We start from the raw sequence: 18,263 nt of genomic DNA, 5'->3' as shown, positions 1-18,263 counted from the left end.
CACAGTTTAGGGGTATATCTTAGTTTCATTAGGTGGGAAAAAGCAGCTTTGCTTCCTTTGGTATTTTAACCTCCCAAAGTACTAAAAACACCTGTAAGCCTCAAAAAGAGCTGTAAATGTATGTTGACTGTTTATTGGTTTAAGGTATAACAATACAGGATCTCTTCTAGGGTGTAGTTACAATAAAATTTACAGAAATAAGAATTTCCTTTCTCTTTTGGGGAATTTTCCTTACTGAAATAAGTTTTGCTCACATGCGATCGATAGTACTATCATGGTACATGGACTCATGATTAATGCATGAAGAGATATAGGCAGAAAACTGTGGCATCTTCTCAATGAAAAACAATTATTAGACAGTACCTATTGGAGGATTGATAACATCTCAGACAAAGTATTAGGGTTCTTTTTCAAAAATTAGGAAGTAGTTATTTTCTTCATTAGACAGAAATTACTTTACTAAAATTAAAATCAGGAAGCAATTTGTTGGTTAGAATGAAAAAACATGAAACAAACACAGGAAGAAAACTAGACATACTAGTGAACCAAAATTATAATTCTCACTGTCAAGGCAATCAGTAGTAAAGTACACTTACCTTTCTCTCACAGAGACATTTTACCCTCTGGACTGGTCAAAATGTTCTGCCATAAGGCTACTTTTCATCTATCCACACAGGTAATTAAATTCTCAAACACAAGTGATTCTGATCCTGAAAGGTGCCTCTTGACATCAATTAAAATACTAATAAAACAGTGGGCTAAGAAGTTAAGCAATGGTCTGAGTGCATCCTTTGGAATGAAATGATGTTGTAGACTTTCCACTATCATTCCAATATTTTGTTTTTCTTTTCTGTAGCTTCAAATTGAAAGCAAGTTTGTTATATTTAATCCTTACTGAGTGCTTGGAGTTTCTGCATTATAAGCTGTTGATAAATCCTGAAAAAGAGGATCTTCAAGTATTGATCTCACTAAAAACTTAGATACATTTTGGATTTCCTCTACTCTTATTAAAACTTTACTACAATGGGCTTATATGCCATTCTTCTAATGTAATAAAAGTATTAGGGAAATATTTAATATATCTTTTGTTAGCTGTCTTTTAGCAGAACATAGCAAGTGGAAACAAGGAGAAGAGCCAGCACCATTTGACCAGCTGTCTGTGGACCATCAGCATATTTTCTATGAATCACTTCTGGTTTACAGACCACAGTCTGAAAACCACTGCTGTGGCATGTGAAGAACTATCTCGCCTGGAAATTAAAACAGAAAAGCCTTATGGAATTATTTCCCCTTTGCCACATTCTCCAAATGTGAAGACTGAAATCTTTTGGTGCTTTCTATCAACATGTAAGAGTAATAAAGTACTTCCAGTGGTCCTGATGTCCAGGGTCTGGAACAAGTTAAAAAAATAAAGGAAATAATTAGTGTTAGACCTGCTACAACAACACTTTTGAATGTCCTTTGTATGAATAAATGTGGAGGCACACATGCAATTTCTCTGACTGGAGTCTCTCTGTCTCTGGTTCTTAGACAGTTTATTTTCAGTTTATCATAGATATTTATGGAAAGTACAGTTCAGTGGTCAAAATAACTTTTCACTCCCATAGGCACTATGTGTCTTTGACACACACAAAAAAAATGGACCTTCATATCTCTAGAATTTTCTGCAGGAAGAATTTGAATTCGTATTCTTTCCTCTTGCTCGTGTCCCACAACACTCTTTGTGAATGAAGAACTGCAGAGTAAACATACTCTTAGTTTCTCATAGGCCAAATCACACCTTGCATTTAGGATACAAATAGAAACCAAAAAACAAAATCTTTGCAGGACCCACAATCCCTGGTTATCATAGGTTTTCTCAAGATTTGAGATTTTTGCTTCTTAATCTTCCGTGATTTTCTTCTTTGGAGTCTAATTCATCATACTTCTGTCTTCCATATTCAGATAGCCAGAAAAAAAAAAAAAGTGTAAGACTTCCATTATTTGAGTATGTCTGGCCCCCAAGTGCCTTATCCTGCTTGCAGGATCTCTTTGCAGATGCCCCATAAAACTGATCCAAAAGAGGGGCAGTGACAGATGAGATGAGAACTCTTCAGAGAGATCTGGAAGCTCTGTTTATTGACAACTACTCCATACTTTCAAACAATCAAAGACACTTTTTGCATTTCTGTTTTGTCTAGAGATGGTGCATATAGAAAACAATATTATTAAATTTAAAGGCACATTTACCCATCTGGGCATGCTACGAATTCAGGGCCCTTCCCTTCTGGAGTAAACATTGATTGTCAATAAAAAGTCATTTTTCTTTTTTCTTGTTTTCTAAATGAACTGAGAAAAGTGTTCTGTATTACAGCAATTCAGTTCTTCAGCAGAAAAATGCAGGTAAATGTGCAACTGAGTGGAGTCAAAATATGAATGTTGTCGTGTTCAGCCTGAGCTCTCTGCTGACAAAAAAAAGATCCTGAAAATGAGAGATTTCTGCCCATTCCCACCAGCATTTTCCATACAGTGCTGCAAATATCTAACAGTCCATAAAGCTCACAGCATTGTCTTAGGCAGTTTTTATATGACAGATTGGGTGAGATGTGATGCACAGAATATCAAAAGTGCATATGTTTTATTTTCCTAGTTTGGGAGCAGTATTTTAGTTCTGTGGTTTTCAACATTTCCAATTTGTGACCCTACAGCTTTGTATATTTGAGTTAATTGACAATTGACAGCTTTCATCCAAGTACCACTTAGCGGTAGCCTGCTGACCCCAGATACATTGTTGAAAACCATTGGTGAAAACCTGTTTCCTGAGGGAAAGGAAAAATACATGTACAGAGAAAGTTTTAAACAGTTACCGAAGGGGAAAAGTAAGGTTTTCAGCCTGTTGATCTGTTGACAATTCTAAATATATACCTCAAAAAGATTAGGAATTACGGCTGTGTACTTTTGACAATTCGTCTCTCATTTGTTCAAAATTAGGGAGCTCTTAATCTGTCAGGCCACCCAGTGCTTAATGAAAAGATGGTGGGAGGCACTTAAAAAGAGTACGTTCATAATGGCATATAAAGGTAATCTCTGACTTGAGAAAAAATGTAGAAAACATTTTCTAACGGAACAAATTATGATCAAGTTTGCCTCAGATGTGGGAAGATAAAATGTTCTTTGTCTGCTTTATCAATAAATAGCCATTCCAGTGAACCTTAGAGCCTTATTCCATGAGTTTCATCAGTCTTAAGGGATTTTGCGTGAAAACCTATACTGGGTGTCAGTAACACCTGGTCTGTGGGCTGAGTATAGCCCATGCTCTAATATCCTCTATTCAAAGTCACATTTTTTCTGTGTTACCCCTGGATAACATGGGGTTGTGTGCTAATACAAAGGTCTACCAAGTGCACCTGAAAGGCTTATTTAACCCTCAGCAGTGAACAGGGGACCCTTTTCCACCCTTGGCAAAAAAATGCTTCATGTGCAATCTGATTTATTAAAAGCAACAGACACTGAACTTTGACAAAATAAATGCTTACTTGCTCTTGCTTCATCTGCAAAGCCTTAAATGAAAAAATAAAAAATAAAAAAAATAATTTCATGGAAAATATTAAATACAATACTATTTTTAGTACTTCAACACCCTATGCTTCTGACATGTCCTAAAAGTAATGGCAGTGAAAGCTGGACTTTCAATTCAGCAGTAATGTAGATGTAGTCCAAAATCAGACAGTTGCATCAGGAGAATGTGCCATAGTGGATCTACATTTTAACCTCACTCTGTATTCTCCTGTGAGAATGAAAGGAGTTTGCTGGTCTCTTTTTGCTCATTGAAACCCCTTATATACTGCTCCCTGTTAAAATGTATTGGTTTGCAAAGCTGTCTGCTTAGATATGGCATTATTTACTTGATGTTGTCATCAAAAACTTTGTGTGGAAGACACAGAGCAATTAATTGAGTAAATCCCTGGCTGCAGCTTACGCCTTTCAGCTAAACAAACAAACTATAAAAGGACATCGATACAGTTGGGTGTAAGGAAGAGAAAATACGTATTTTGTGTTGGTAAAAAAAGAAAAGTTAAAGCTACAGTCTTAAAATATTTTTAAAACATACTTTTAAATGGTAGTTTGGAAACAGTGGAAGGAAAATAATGTCTTTTCAGCTCAAGAGGTGAAACAACACATTATTACATATGCCAGGTCCTCCAGGAGTGGATGTGGCCTGCACAAGTTCTCCAGTAGAGGTATGCCACTTCTTCAGGATAGTCAGTGCACTTCAACAGCAGTCAGTGTGCTGATGAATTGTACAAGTATGAAAGGGTTGAAGTAATTCTTTAGATATCTTGTATATAGAGGAGCAATTTTTGGAACATTTTTTGAGTTTATATGAATTTTTAGAAGTTCACTGCCAATGCAGCAACTACAGAAGAAAGAGAGAAAATTCTAGCTTCTTAGACTAGACCTGTGATATAAAACACATTTTCCAAACTAGTTTCCTGCATAGAGAGCATAGAAGTGTTGGACATTTCAGCATGTCATTTTTGCTTAGGAATATACAAGTATAGGGATATGCAAACACCAAAAGTTTCATTGCAGGTGCAATTTCCAGATGAAAATGAAAGTTTTCTTTCATATTTTCTGATTTATGTATTTACAGATAGGGAAAACGGGTGCCTATCTGCAGTTCCTCAGTATTTTGTCCAGAATGCTGATCAGACTGACAGAAGTCGATGTTTATGATGAGGAAGAAATCAACATTAGTAAGTTCTTGATATGAAAATATTTGCTTCTGGAAAGTGTAGACATTTGTTATGTTAATTCAAGAAGTAATTTGCCTGCATATTTGATGCTGTTCACCTTTGTAATTGATTTACGTTATTGAAATATTTTATACTGTCCATTTTACTCATCAGACCCTTCATCTTCTTGACAAGGGTAGAAAAGTATTTCATTGGACTAGTGCTCTTTTTCACCTGTTTCAAAAAAAGGCCTGATTTCACTGCACATTCTCTTTGACTACTCTAGTCTTATCACTAGAAGGTGTGGTAAGCTTTAACTCTGCACTGGAGTTAATACTGTGATTTCCAAAGCAAGGTTTCTTTTCCTTAATGGGAATAAAGTATCTTTCCTCAACAGAGTTCACAAATGTGGTGTGGAAAGACTGCAAAGGCCTGGATCAAGGTAGATCAGACTTACCAGGACCTTGACATTGTTTTCATTATAATTCCACCAATGTTATAATAAGATTATCAAGTTCTTAGAATTAAAAGAAACATTTAAAAGCCAGAATTTTCTTGACGTATGAGGTTCGTTTGTTCAAAGGTGCACGTCTTTATGCATAATAATATTGCTTCATCAGAATGATGAAATAAAAAAAAATCGTTTAAGAATTGTAGGCATAACAAAACCTTCTATAACAATATAAAGAATGTTTAAAATTGTAATTCCATGAATTTTTATTTTTCAATAATTCCATAGACATAAAAGAAGAATCTGATCAATGCTACCATCAACCTGGAGATACGTGGCCAGATTTGGAGACATTTAAGAAGATCCCTTTTAACTACACTATCCATGACCCGAAATATGAAGATGCAAGTCTGATTTGTTCCAAGCTTCAGACAATAAACAGTGAAGGTTAGAATTTGAAAAATCTAGAATGGCATACATATATGTATTCATTTGGTTTTAATGTGATAATTCTGTTGATTTTAAACAGAATGAAATCAGAATTGCACTTGACTAGGTAATAATTGAAAGAGATTTGTAGTTTGTTAGATGAAACACCAGAGTATGAAACTTATCAATAGTTTATGGAATGCTAAATGGGTAGTGTCTCATTGAAAAAGTTATGATCCCACAAAAACAATTGTATATTTGAATGTTTTTATGTAATAACATTGTCTTGTTTTGTAGCAATGTAGTGACATGCATTAGTTATGTACTTGAATTTGTGTTCTTAAAAGTGTTTATAGGTTTATTTAGTTTAGGTTTTGGAAATAGTGAAATGCATCTAGATTACTGGAGTACTGAGGTGTGAATTAGTCCTCTGGACTCCCTTAAAAATCTTTCATGAGAAGTAAGCTCTTCTAAAGTAAAATTTATCTCATGATAAAGTATACATGTAAGGTAGGTCAGGTCAATTAAAGGCTAGATGTGTCTGCTGCTTTCTGTGGGCTGTAACACTCATCTAGCTTACAGGCAAATTAATAAATGAAAGTGTCTACAGCCAGGTGAAACAAATCTCTTACTATGGCCTGTACATAAGCCAGCTGGACATACACAAGCCCATGAGACTGGGTAGGATGCATCCAAGCATTCCAATGGAGCTGGCCAACATCCAGCTCCTGTTGTAAGGTTCCTGTCTATCATCTTTAAAGGTAATGACAATTGTTGGGGTTTCCTGATGACTGGAAAAAGGCAAATACCATGCCTTTCCTATACAGGACAAGAAGAAAGATTGAAGCAAATACACCCTAGTCAGCCTACCCTCAGTCCCCCAAACAATTACGGAACAAACCCCCCTGCAAGCCATGTCTAAGCTCCAGCCCTGTGATCACCCTTGTGGCCAAATACTTATGCACGGTAACACCCAGGGACTCAGTAGGGCAAATGCTGTTTAAGATTGACATTAATAACCTGGTCAAAGGGACAGAATGCAACCTTAGCAAGTTCATGGATAATACCAAGTTGGGGGAGCAGTCAATATGCTAGAAGGCAGCACTGCTCTTCAGAGAGACCATGACAGGCTGAAGAAATGGGTTCATAGGAACCTCACACAGTTCAACAAATGCAAATACAAAATCCTGCACTAGGGGTGGAATAACCCTCTGTACCTGTACAGGCATGGGACTATCTATATAGAAAGTAACCTTCTGATCCTCTAGACAGCAATTTGAACATGAGTCACCAGTTCTCCATTGAGTTACTGGCTTACTAAACTAACCTACTACAAATCTAGCAAGGAACTCAAAGAAAGTGATTATTCCTCTATGCCTTGCATTTTTAAGACCACATCTAGAGTATTGTGTCAAGTTTTGGTCTTCCCAGTACGAGAAAGGCTTTGCCATACAGAAATGCATCTACTGGGTAGCCACCAAGATGGATAGAGGCCCGAAGCACATGATGTACATAGAAAAGCAGAGAGAATGGGGTTTGTTAAGTCTGGAAAAGTCTCACAGGGCCATTTGATTACTGCTTCATAATGGGAGCTTGTATTCACAAACTAATATAGATACACAGTGTAAGTACAAGCGACAACAGACACAAGGTGCAACATGGGAAAATACAAGCAGATAGTATGAAAAATACTTCCAGAATAAGAGTGATCAAATTCTGGAGCAAGTTGCCCAGAGAGACTGTGGAAAATCTATACTTAGTAATTTTTAAAATTGATAGGACAAGAGCAACCTGATCTGATGCTGAAAATTTGAATGAAGTGTTTGGCCAGATGACATAACATAAGCCCTTTTCAACAGAAATGATTCCCATTTAAAGGCTGCATGGAGCTCATGTAGTCATGGTCTCAACTCTGCATAGGTAGGTGTTCTCATCATAGGTTATCATTAAATCTCATCTTTCTTCTGTCTCCCACAAAAGAAAACTTTTTATTTAATGTGGTTATATGTTAAAAAGCAACATCAGTAAGTTTATTGAGTTCATTTCTCTTAATTACTGTGATGTCCATCACAGGACTGCAGATGTCTGTCTTAAGACCCTTTTTTACTATTTATTAATTTTCAAAGTGTTCAACCAGTAATAACAGCAGCAGCAATAATAATTTTAATAATCTAGCTTTGCTTATGCCTCAGCTTTATGTACATTTCTACAGAACTATCATAATCATGAACTTGCAGATACATCTTTGTAGTGCTCTTTGGTGTACACATTAATTTATAAAACACATCAGAATAAATTCCTATTTTGTTTGCATTTATTTACTCATGCCATTTTTCCTATAAGATAAAGTGATAGAAACAGTCTGTCATAAGGGAATACATTCTGGACTTGAATACATGCTACATCTATGTCGTTTCTTTTTTAAATAGATAGGTCAATGAGCAGGAGACAGGAGGATATGTATACACGCCGTCAAACAACTAGAATGAGATTATCCAAGTATGCAGCGTATAACACCTATCATCACTGTGAACAGTGCCATCAGTATATGGGTTTCAATCCCAGGTACCAGGTAAAGGTTTCCAGATGCTACTCTTCAGAACAAAAACTGATACAGACAGACCGATCTCAGTTTTGTGTTCATTCACTGTATCTGAATTAGTTTACAAACTGTATCTATGTATTAAAAACAAAGAAAGTGCTGATCAACAGATTTTGTTATTTCTTGGGGTTTGCCTGCCTTGACCAGACTGCAGATATGGGTACTTCACAGGACTGTTCCTCACCTCATCTACACTAACTTATTTCAGTGCTGTTATGAGCAGTCTACATGTACAATACCAGTGAAAACTGCTCTCCCAGTAAACTTTTCACACTGGGACTCCCTTACATTTTGATCTGAGTTACCACAAAAGATGTTACTTATGAAACTGCAGTATTGCAGTATAGAGTATTTTATAAATGGCATATAGGTTGTTATTGCTCAGTGTGACTCTTCAATTTCCTGACTATTAGAATGTGAGGAAGAATGTATTAGCAATGCTAACACTGTTTTTTATGTGTCAGATAGCATTTCTGAAAGCAGCAAGTGTCCTGTAAGTATCGGTACTATCTGCATACAAAGCTGAAACAATGGTTTCAAAAGAGGGAGCCACAACTTTTTTTTTTTTCTTTTTTTTTTCTCAGTGTAATATATCATAGGGGTAATATCATCAGTGTAATATATCATAATCATATGCTTAACACATAGTGAATCATTAGGTAAAATATAGTGCAATACAGTAAGTAATTGTTATGTTTTTTGTAATATTATGAATGTGTATTAACCACAGCAAGACCTTGTAGGAAATGTTTGACTCTAACCACTGGAATTATTATTTTTTTTTTCCATTCTCAGCTTTATGAATCCACTCTGCACGCATTTGCCTTTTCCTATTCCATGCTGGGAGAAGAGATCCAGCTGCATTTTATCATTCCAAAGTCAAAGGAACATCATTTTGTCTTTAGCCAGCCAGGAAGACAATTGGAAAGCATGAGACTACCGCTAGTCACAGATAAGGTAGATGGATTATCGTATTTATGTCCATGTATGGGAGAGCAACATGGCCAATTTTTAAATTTGTTGAATTAGGATTCTTTACACTTCTGGTCCTGCTATCAAGAGATAATAAGGATGTCCTGACACCAAGCTTGTATTTTCTGCCTGAAAGGAAGACATGAAGCAAAGCTGTCAAACCGCTAATAAATTTTTTCTTTTGCTCATTGCCAAGGCTGATCCTTCAGTACATAGGTTCTTAATCTGGGGCAAAAGTTCTTTGGTTATGAGTTTAAGATGTTAGTGAGAATGGTTTTAGCAATGAGCCTCAGCGACATAGTTTCATTTGTCAAACTGTTTACTGTAAGGAAACATTTATTTTGTTGTAGAAGATGACAGTAGATTATCTATCCTATTTTGCATAAATGCTCAAATGCTTTCATAAACAAGCAAGGCTTTCAAAGAATCTTTGTCAGGGCTTTAAAACTGTACAAGGAATTGCAGGGCGCTCTTGCAGAAAACACTTTATATGATCATCCATCTGACAGGCTATGCAATCTTGAATGCTGGCCTTTACAGAGACTCCTAATATCTATGCTTATGATGAAGCTCTGAATGGTTCAGGCCACACTGCCTGGATTATTGGAACAATTTGTGGAACAATAGTAAGTGGTAGCATTTCTATCTTTGAGAAAATAAGCTGCTTCCAACAAACGATAATCAATCAATATGACCTCACAGTTTGGGCATTTATGCCCAGCTCAAGATTGAAATGGGAGACCCCAGCCAGCAACCCAGCAGCAACTGTACAATGTGAGGATGAAACTTCAGTAAGCTTGTGCTTGGCTAGGTAATTGGAACTGTGCGTTGGGTCCTTGTGGATTCTTTTCTTGCTTCTGCTAGTGGCTTGCTCTAAGAGTTTGCCAAAACTGTTTATTCTTTCTTTGCTTCTTTGTTCATCTTCTCCAAAATGGTGCCTTCAGTCTTTCTGCAAGCTTGAAAAGTGCTATGAGATATAAATCTAGATTATGAAACCCTTACAATTTTTTTTTCTCAATGTGTTTTAATTTCCCCTTTGTAGAACTCCATGGGCATCAAACCCACCATGTTATACTTCGGCAGTTTTAAATCTGGTCTTCTTAATTGTGAGGGCTTTGGAGAGTCTCTGTGAAGAGGCACACATTTATTCTGCGTCCTTAATGGTCTTAGTAGGGACCAGGCTGAAATCAGTTGCCCTGACTGGAATAGTCCTGGAAGTCTGTAGAAACAGGCCTCTTAGGAGCTGTACTATCAGACTTGAAGGTACCTAGTGAGTTTAAATGCATTCAAGTTTGGATGATAGCCAGTCATAAGACTTGTATTGCAGTTTTGGACTAAGATGTTTCTTACTATCTTATGTCATGTGGACCTGAATCCTTTACCAGATCTAGCCTCAAGGTCCATGTGCATTTGACAAGTCAAGTTTTTAGCAAGACTGTCCTGTCCACCACACTCTCACCAGTCAAAGAGGCTAATAGAGTTTTCTTTTTCCCAACTTGTGCTTATTTTCCTATTAAGCTAATTTAAAATGTAGCAATGTAGAGTCACTGAATCTGACTCTACTGACAGATTTGTTTCTCCTTGTTTAAACATCATCCAGCTTAATGCAGAAACTCACATTTCTATTTATTTACAGAATGAAGATTACATAAAAAGCCCCACTTTTACTCCCACCACTGGGCGTCATGAACATGGACTTTTCAATTTATACCATGCAATGGATGGAGCCAGTCACTTGCACGTTTTAGTTGTCAAGGAATATGAAATGGCCATATATAAGAAGTACTGGCCCAACCACATCATGCTTGTTCTTCCAAGCATTTTCAATAGTGCAGGAGTAGGTAAGTATAGCCAAAAGTTCTAACAAATGAGAACACATGATTTGGGCCCTTGAGGTGGTGTTATTCATCAGTGAAATGTAGATATACACCTGGTAGCTACCATATCTGATCTGGTGACCTGGATTCTCTTTGAAGACAATGTGTCACAGTCTCAGGTGCCATTCACTTAATCCTGGTCACCTAGAACAAGCTAGATGAATCATATCATAGAAATATTTACTTTTCACTACTGATTTTAAATGGAAATGAAGGTGGTTAATTCAGACGGAGTTACCTCCTCTCTTTTTTTTTTTTTTTTAAGTAAATTGTGTGCTATTTCCAGAAGCCTGTGTCACTGCTAGTTCTGTGTGGATATCTCAGGTAGCAAGGGGAGCCTCAAATATCACTACATGCTTCTGTTTTTTCAACTGAATTGTGCTCAGGCTTATTGGTAGAGGAGAGAACTACAGGATCTCACAGAAGTGGATCATGTGAATTTGTGAGGCTGGAAGCCCTCTACTGCAGTCTCAGATGTGTGTGGGGGAGAACAGAGATGGGAGAAGATTAGTAAGCATGCAGATTATGTACATGTCTTAGGTAGATTCTGTCAATATAACACCTGTGAAATATTCAGCACCTCGCTTTACATCTGGAACAATTTGTAGACAGCAGCAGTGACAAACATTCAAAGTAGACAGTCAAGGGAAATTGTTCCTGTGTTGTTCAGTTAATTAATCATTTCTAGATGTTCGCACTAAGATATGATAGTGGAGGCAAATATCTCTTAAGTTAAAAGAATTGGTGACTAAACCCTTAAGACATTAACACATCTTTACTACAGAAGTCAAGGCTTCATTTTGCATGCTTCCCAGTGGGGTCCTGTAAGTCACTTAAAGCAAATGACATGGGAGATTGGCCCCAGGGAGTGTCAGGGTGTTAAAACCTTCAGAGTGAGTCATACCCTGGGGTGCAGAAATGTTCCCTTTAAGAAATTTCCAAGCTAAAAGCAAACAATTTCTGTCCCTACTTTTCATCTTATGGTTTATGTCCTTGGTTTCAGGTGCTGCACACTTCCTGATTAAAGAGTTATCTTATCATAACTTGGAGCTAGAACGAAATCGGCAGGAGGAGCTGGGGATAAAACCCCAGGATATTTGGCCTTTCATTGTCATTTCAGATGACTCTTGTGTTATGTGGAATGCAGTAGAAGTTGATTGTTCAGGAGACAGGAAAAGGTAAATAGAGGAACACAGGCTTTTTCAGCTGATCTCTTTTAAGCTTTCATCGCATATCAGTTTTGAACTGACATGTTTGATATACTTCTTTCACCCTGTACAAGCATGGAATAATATTTGCCTAATGAAAGAAGTGTTTTCCTTAGATATCTGGCTTTGCATAGTGCAATGTTTAGTGCCTGTTTTTCATTCCTGTCCCCTGAGGATTTAAGTGCCTTGCAGCCTTTGCTGTATAGTGTGACTCTGGTTCAAACTAGAATAACTTGGACTGAAAATTTCAAGTTCTTTAAACAATCCCTGATACACTGGGAAAACAAAGGCATTCAAATTTACATTTTTGTCAGATTTTTCCAAGGAAGCTGAAAGACATTTTTGTGAAAATTGGGCATCTAATTTTCCCTGGCTCATTTGTCAGTCCCAGTCTGTGTGTCTCTTTCATTATTTCCCCAAATCCCCAAACAAGTGTTTTTATTTTCATTGCTTTAGAACATTATTTGTACTAGATATTTCTGTCTACTCCCATACATAACAATGTTATTCAGGATTTATAGCAAACCTTGAAAGAGAACTAAAGTCAGCAAAAGCTTTGGTATTTATGGACTTGAGTGGCAGGCTAGGAGGATCTTATGCTTTGCTCTGGAGTTGCTGGCACAAAGCCAGCAACCCTCCAGTGGTCATTTGGAACGTTATCCAGGTAACTTGAAAAGTTTACAAACCTGAGTAAATATTTTGAAAGATCTAAGATAAATTTCAGACCTAGTATATCAGTCCCCAGTGCATAAGTATTAGTTAATTGTAAGTTTTCACTCTATCCTGGAGTGAGAGGTGAAACATTGTAATAAAGAAAAACAACACTGAAGTTATCTACCTGATGCTCATAACTACTTTTGACTGTTGAGAACTGTTGTTCACATAACTAAAATTCTGATTATTCTCTGGATACTTTAACACATTTTCCTAATTACTGTAGTGACTATACATGGACTGAAAGGAATGTTTCCTTGAAGCAAATTCTGCAACGTATTGAAGCAACTCCCAATGTCACTCACTATGCCTTAATTGGGATGAGGAAATGGTCCAGTAAAGCAAACAGTACTGAGATCAAGGAGCCTTTCTCCTGTTGCCATGTACATGATTTCATTATGCTAAATGTTGATCTGACACAGAATGTACAGTACAATCAGAACAGGTAAGTGAATAAATAGCATCTTTCAAAAGACAATGAACCAAATAAAGGAAGTTTTACAAATGCTCTTGTCAGCTTTTTGGGGAAATTGTTAATAGGAAGCAAACAGATTTTCTTTTTCTTATTGAAGGTTCAAATCCTTCCCAAAGTACCATCAGTTCGAAAAGGACATGAATCTCCATAGTTTCAAATAAGCAGTCGTATCTGAATCACAGAGAAAGTGCATTCAGCAGTGTGCCCAGTAGTGCAAGTCCACCAGTTGTCTGGTTCAAGCAGCCTTCTGGTAAACACCATATGTCTGGATGGTACATAGCCAAGTCTTGTTCTGACATGGAACTGAGGTATAGTTGGGCTTTTTATGCTGAGCAGCACAACACGGAACACAACAAAGGACAAATTTCTTTACTGTGAAGGTGGTCAAACACTGGAAGAAGATTCCTTGCAGGATGATTGATGCCCCATGGCTGCCAGCGTTCAAGAGACATTTGGATAATGCCCTCAGTAATGTTCCTTAACTTTTGGTCAGCCCTGAAGCGGTCAGGCAGTTGGACTGTATGATCCTTGAAGGCCCCTCCCAACTTAATGGTTCTGTTCCATTCCATTCTGTTCCGTTCCATTCTGTTCCGTTCTGTTCTGTTCTGTTCTATTCTAAACATTGGAGCATACTACTTGTACGCTCATCAGCAAATTCAGGAGTAAATGAACCTCATTAACATTAGTGGTTTTTCTCATATTCTTCTGTCTCTGAATTCCCATTTTTTTCATTTATTATTTCACATAGTATTTCAGATTAAAGTACTGCCATACACAGTATCACCACAGTTACCAGAACTGTATTCACTAAATACACCATCTCATAGAAAATCACTGATTTATGGGAAAGAAACAGATTTTGTTCCTGTTTCTGAGGGACAAGCATTTATCACAACAGAATGAAGTAGCTATTTCTAAAGGTGGGATTCACTTGTCTAAAGTGAGACTTCGGCACCTCAGGATGTGTCCACATGGGGCCGACAGGTATGACATGAAATCTAAGACACTTATTTTTCTGTGAGCTATTTGGGATAGCCCAAGTCTAAAATCTAAAATGGCACTGAGCACCTAGACTTGGATAACCAAACCCCGCTGCACTTCTCAGTAAAACTGTCTCAGGAAGATGTCTTATGAAGTCCAAGTTTATTTGTAACTGTGGGGAAGCGCTTCTGCTTCCTTTAGTCTAGCTAAACAGATGACCTAAATTTTTATCATGACCAGTCTGACACTTTAAAAGAACATTTTAAATTTGCTCCCATCCATCTTCTGGCACAGAACTGTGCTCCCACGCTGTCTAGCTGTATTATCTTATTAAGCAACATGAAGGGCTAATGGAGAGAAAGACAGTGCAATAAAACACAATGATATGAGTACAGGCAGCAATGCTAAAATGTCAGGAATGCGAGACCACGCCACCCATTTCCTGTCTGTGTCTCTAATCCATGAGTGGCTCACCATAATGCTGTATGGGGGTGCTGTTAAGGCCGAACCATTACATGACATGCCGAGCTGAGCTGGCAAGGAAAAAGGTATATTTTAAAACACAGAGGAACTGACAGTCAGGGATAACAAATATCCATGTAGATCAAAGAGAAGGTTTTCAAAACATATAATCAAATATCATTTTTCTCACTAATGCTCACTGTTGCAGTAACTGCTTAGCTCTCCTAAATCCAAGCCCTGGATGTTAATCCCACAGTTCTGCACATCATCCTGTTTCCTGTGTAACATCTACATTCAAAATGGAGAACTGAGTTTGAATTTCCCAAAGGCCAGAGGATTTGCATGTAGTCAGCTTTAGAAGTTTACCTTCTGGTCCGTTTTATTTTTGAAGTGGGCCAAATTTAGCTCAAGGATGTTTGTCCTCATTCTGCGTGCTTTATTCCTATGTCTCAGCAGTTCTGTTAGACTAAGGAAAGAGAAATTGTCTTCAAATAAGTTTGTCTCTAATGCAGAATGACATTATTTCTGTAGAGGATTATTAAACAAACAAACAAACAAACAAAAAACACAGATATTTGTATTCTAAGGAAAAAATGAGTAATCAGACCTCTCTATACATTTCAAATGTCTATCATCTAGACATTTGAAATGTCAAATTTCAAAGATCAAAAATCTATCATCCATGTCCTTAGAAGTCAAAGGAGTTAATTTCCTTGACCTTATTTGGGGTAGTAATTTGTGTATCTTTTTTCTATGACTGCATTATTGTATGAAGAAGCAAATAAAATAATTTAACTCTTAGGTCTTTTCCCTGGCGTTTTAATGCCTTTCTTCTTTAACTTTCCCTTGTGTTTCCAGTCCTTTTACTCTGTAAGTGGTTCTTCCCTCATTCTGATTTTCTAAATTTCAGTCCAGCCATTGTTAATGAACTCATTTATTATTACAAAGATGAAGCCTCTTTCCCTGACTGATAGCTACTGAATGGAGGGTTTGTATGTTTAACACCTGTCCTTTCTATTGTACAGATCAAAGACGAATGCTTGTATTTGTTAGTCAGTGATGAGAAACATTGCTCTGAATTGCTGTGATTTTCTTCTTCCCAGGTTTACGTGTGATGATGTTGACTTCAACTTGCGTGTCCACAGTGCAGGCCTTCTCATCTGCCGGTTCAATCACTTCAGTGTCATGAAGAAGCAAATTGCAGTAGGAGGACAGAGATCTTTCCACATTAAATCTAAGGTGGGAACTGGCACCTCTGTTTCACCATTGTTAAAATTCTGTTTTCCCTTTTGTACCCTGTAACCAGGAGAGCTGAGGTATTATGGTGCATCACCAGTTGCCAGTAATGGGGTATGTCTGACATGTCTTTTTTGTCTTTCTTCCTGAAATCCACAATATTCTTGGTATAAATGCACCAGTTTGTAATCATTTTCTTTAAAACTTTCAAAACTACCTGAAGCATCTCTTTACAATTCAGATAACCATTCACTATAAGTTTTTTGTCTATATCTATTTGATTACTCATCTTCACATGATTTCATATTTAGGAGTACTTTGGTTTCAAAGAAGAAACCCCAAAGACTCTATAAATACAAATATAATTCTTTGAACCTCTGAAACATTTTTGGTAGCAGATATTTTTGTCTGAATGACTTTGCTTCTTATATAAATCTTAGATGTATAGGATAGAGATGTGTTTTGTGCAAACTAAAATTCAGATAAGTGCAACTTGATTGATCAGGATTCATCTGTGCCAGAAATGTTTTTCCTCATAGGTGTCTGACACTCCAGTTTCAATCTCACCTGCTCAGTACATTTGTGCTCCTGACAGCAAGCATACATTCTTGGCAGCACCTGCTCAGTTGCTTCTTGAAAAATACCTCCAATATCACAGCCATCGCTTCTTCCCCCTCTCATTGAAGAATTATAGTCATCCAGTGCTATCTGTGGACTGTTACCTTAACTTAGGACCACAGGTATGGAACAAAGTAACCTTCAATCAGCTCTAGAAATGTATGGCCTATGTTTTGGATGAGTTTGTTGAGGCATTCATTCATAACAGCCTTCAAACAATCAGATATTAAATCCTCATGTTGTTAAAATAAAATTCTTTGTCGTATAGAGATACTGAGAGAAATTACGCATAAAATACATGTAGAGCAATACCAGAGTTGTCCAAAATACTCATATAGTCTGTGAGTGGTGTTAGAGTCTGAAGTAATACAGAGCACTTTTTTTTTTTTAAATAAGTGTTTTCTTAATCTGTTGTAATTTGACCCTTCCTATACCAAATTTCTTCCAAATGAGTGTTTTACAAATGCTACCTAGTCCTGAGAAAGCCCTTCAAAGGGCTAAAAAAATGTTTTAGATTACTTTTGACTGATTCGCTGAGGCAGAGAAGCAAATACCAAGACATGCAGCCAGAATGGGAGAAGTTGACATTAGATCTCAAGAGCTGTTGACTCTCCCTAGTGGGTTTGGATCTAAAACAAAGGTCATATTTAAACACAAATGTAGGTCAGATAAAAGTGCAATAGTAAGGTGGTGGTGTTCAGTAGAGAGAAACTGTTTTCACCTTTTCACCTGGCTTGAATACTAAGTGAAATTCAGACTTGTTGGATTTACTAACTTAACTTCTTTACCAAAACAGTTGTTTAATGACCTTTCTGTCTATGCTGTTCCCAGAACATTTTTACTGTGTCTTTTAATTTCCTTTCTGGCTGAGCTCCTGCAGGTTCCCACCATGCCTGGAAAAAACAAATTGTGTTGAAGGGCATTGTACTATTACTGTCTTCATCCATTGCACTGTTTCAGCTCTAATCCATTCAGCATATGAAATGAGTTTAATTAAGTTCTGGAATTTTTACCTGAATTGGTATATGATACAGTAGGATTGAAGGAATTCATGCAGCTATTTTATGCATATAGACATGCATATAGATATCCTGGGCTGTCTCTGTTGCTGTGGGTCAACCTTCTTACACTGAATCATGCTGATTTATGCTAGATATGGGTCTGCCCCAAATAAGTAGAACAGCACTTTGAAAGTAAACTCATGTGGGAAAGATTCCTTAATTTTAAATTTATAAACCCTGAAAAGGTGCTCTAAATATTCCTGGTTCCCTGTGGATTGGGGGAATAGCTATAGAAACGAAGTAACTAGACAACAGGAAACCTCATACAATTATTTATATGCACAGCTCTACTGACTTGAGTAATCCCATTGTGATGTAAATGAAATTAGACATTTCTAAAGGCTTCTTGTTTCAGACTGCACAATTACTGTATTTGCTCTTGTGTAGATAAACTGTGCTGGGTAGGTCACAGACTTATGGTTGTTTGGAGCTGTCATTACCACAGCTTTCAAACGCTATCAT

At 37.1% G+C, this 18,263-nt stretch overlaps 2 protein-coding genes across 3 annotated transcripts in view; one reads left to right on the top strand and one right to left on the bottom strand.

Annotated features, from left to right (window-relative positions):
* The window catches only part of ROCK2 (Rho associated coiled-coil containing protein kinase 2), a 555,405-nt gene that overhangs the window by 219,664 nt on the left and 317,478 nt on the right, over positions 1 to 18,263 (bottom strand). The gene's annotated exons all lie outside the window — the stretch shown is intronic.
* GREB1 (growth regulating estrogen receptor binding 1) overlaps positions 1 to 18,263 on the top strand; it is a 57,594-nt gene that overhangs the window by 37,055 nt on the left and 2,276 nt on the right. For both annotated transcript variants that reach the window (XM_035562546.1, XM_035562545.1), the window contains exons 22-30: positions 4,634 to 4,736; positions 5,455 to 5,613; positions 8,025 to 8,167; positions 8,993 to 9,154; positions 10,806 to 11,010; positions 12,050 to 12,224; positions 13,195 to 13,413; positions 15,990 to 16,125; positions 16,662 to 16,862. In XM_035562546.1, the coding sequence (XP_035418439.1) occupies positions 4,634 to 4,736; positions 5,455 to 5,613; positions 8,025 to 8,167; positions 8,993 to 9,154; positions 10,806 to 11,010; positions 12,050 to 12,224; positions 13,195 to 13,413; positions 15,990 to 16,125; positions 16,662 to 16,862 (1,503 nt within the window). The remainder of the gene's footprint in view (positions 1 to 4,633; positions 4,737 to 5,454; positions 5,614 to 8,024; positions 8,168 to 8,992; positions 9,155 to 10,805; positions 11,011 to 12,049; positions 12,225 to 13,194; positions 13,414 to 15,989; positions 16,126 to 16,661; positions 16,863 to 18,263) is intronic.

The sequence above is a fragment of the Cygnus atratus genome, chromosome 3, assembly GCF_013377495.2.
Source record: "Cygnus atratus isolate AKBS03 ecotype Queensland, Australia chromosome 3, CAtr_DNAZoo_HiC_assembly, whole genome shotgun sequence".
Lineage (NCBI taxonomy): Eukaryota > Metazoa > Chordata > Aves > Anseriformes > Anatidae > Cygnus > Cygnus atratus.
Note: the sequence above shows the minus strand (reverse complement) of the source record. Positions and strands in the feature narration are given on the sequence as shown.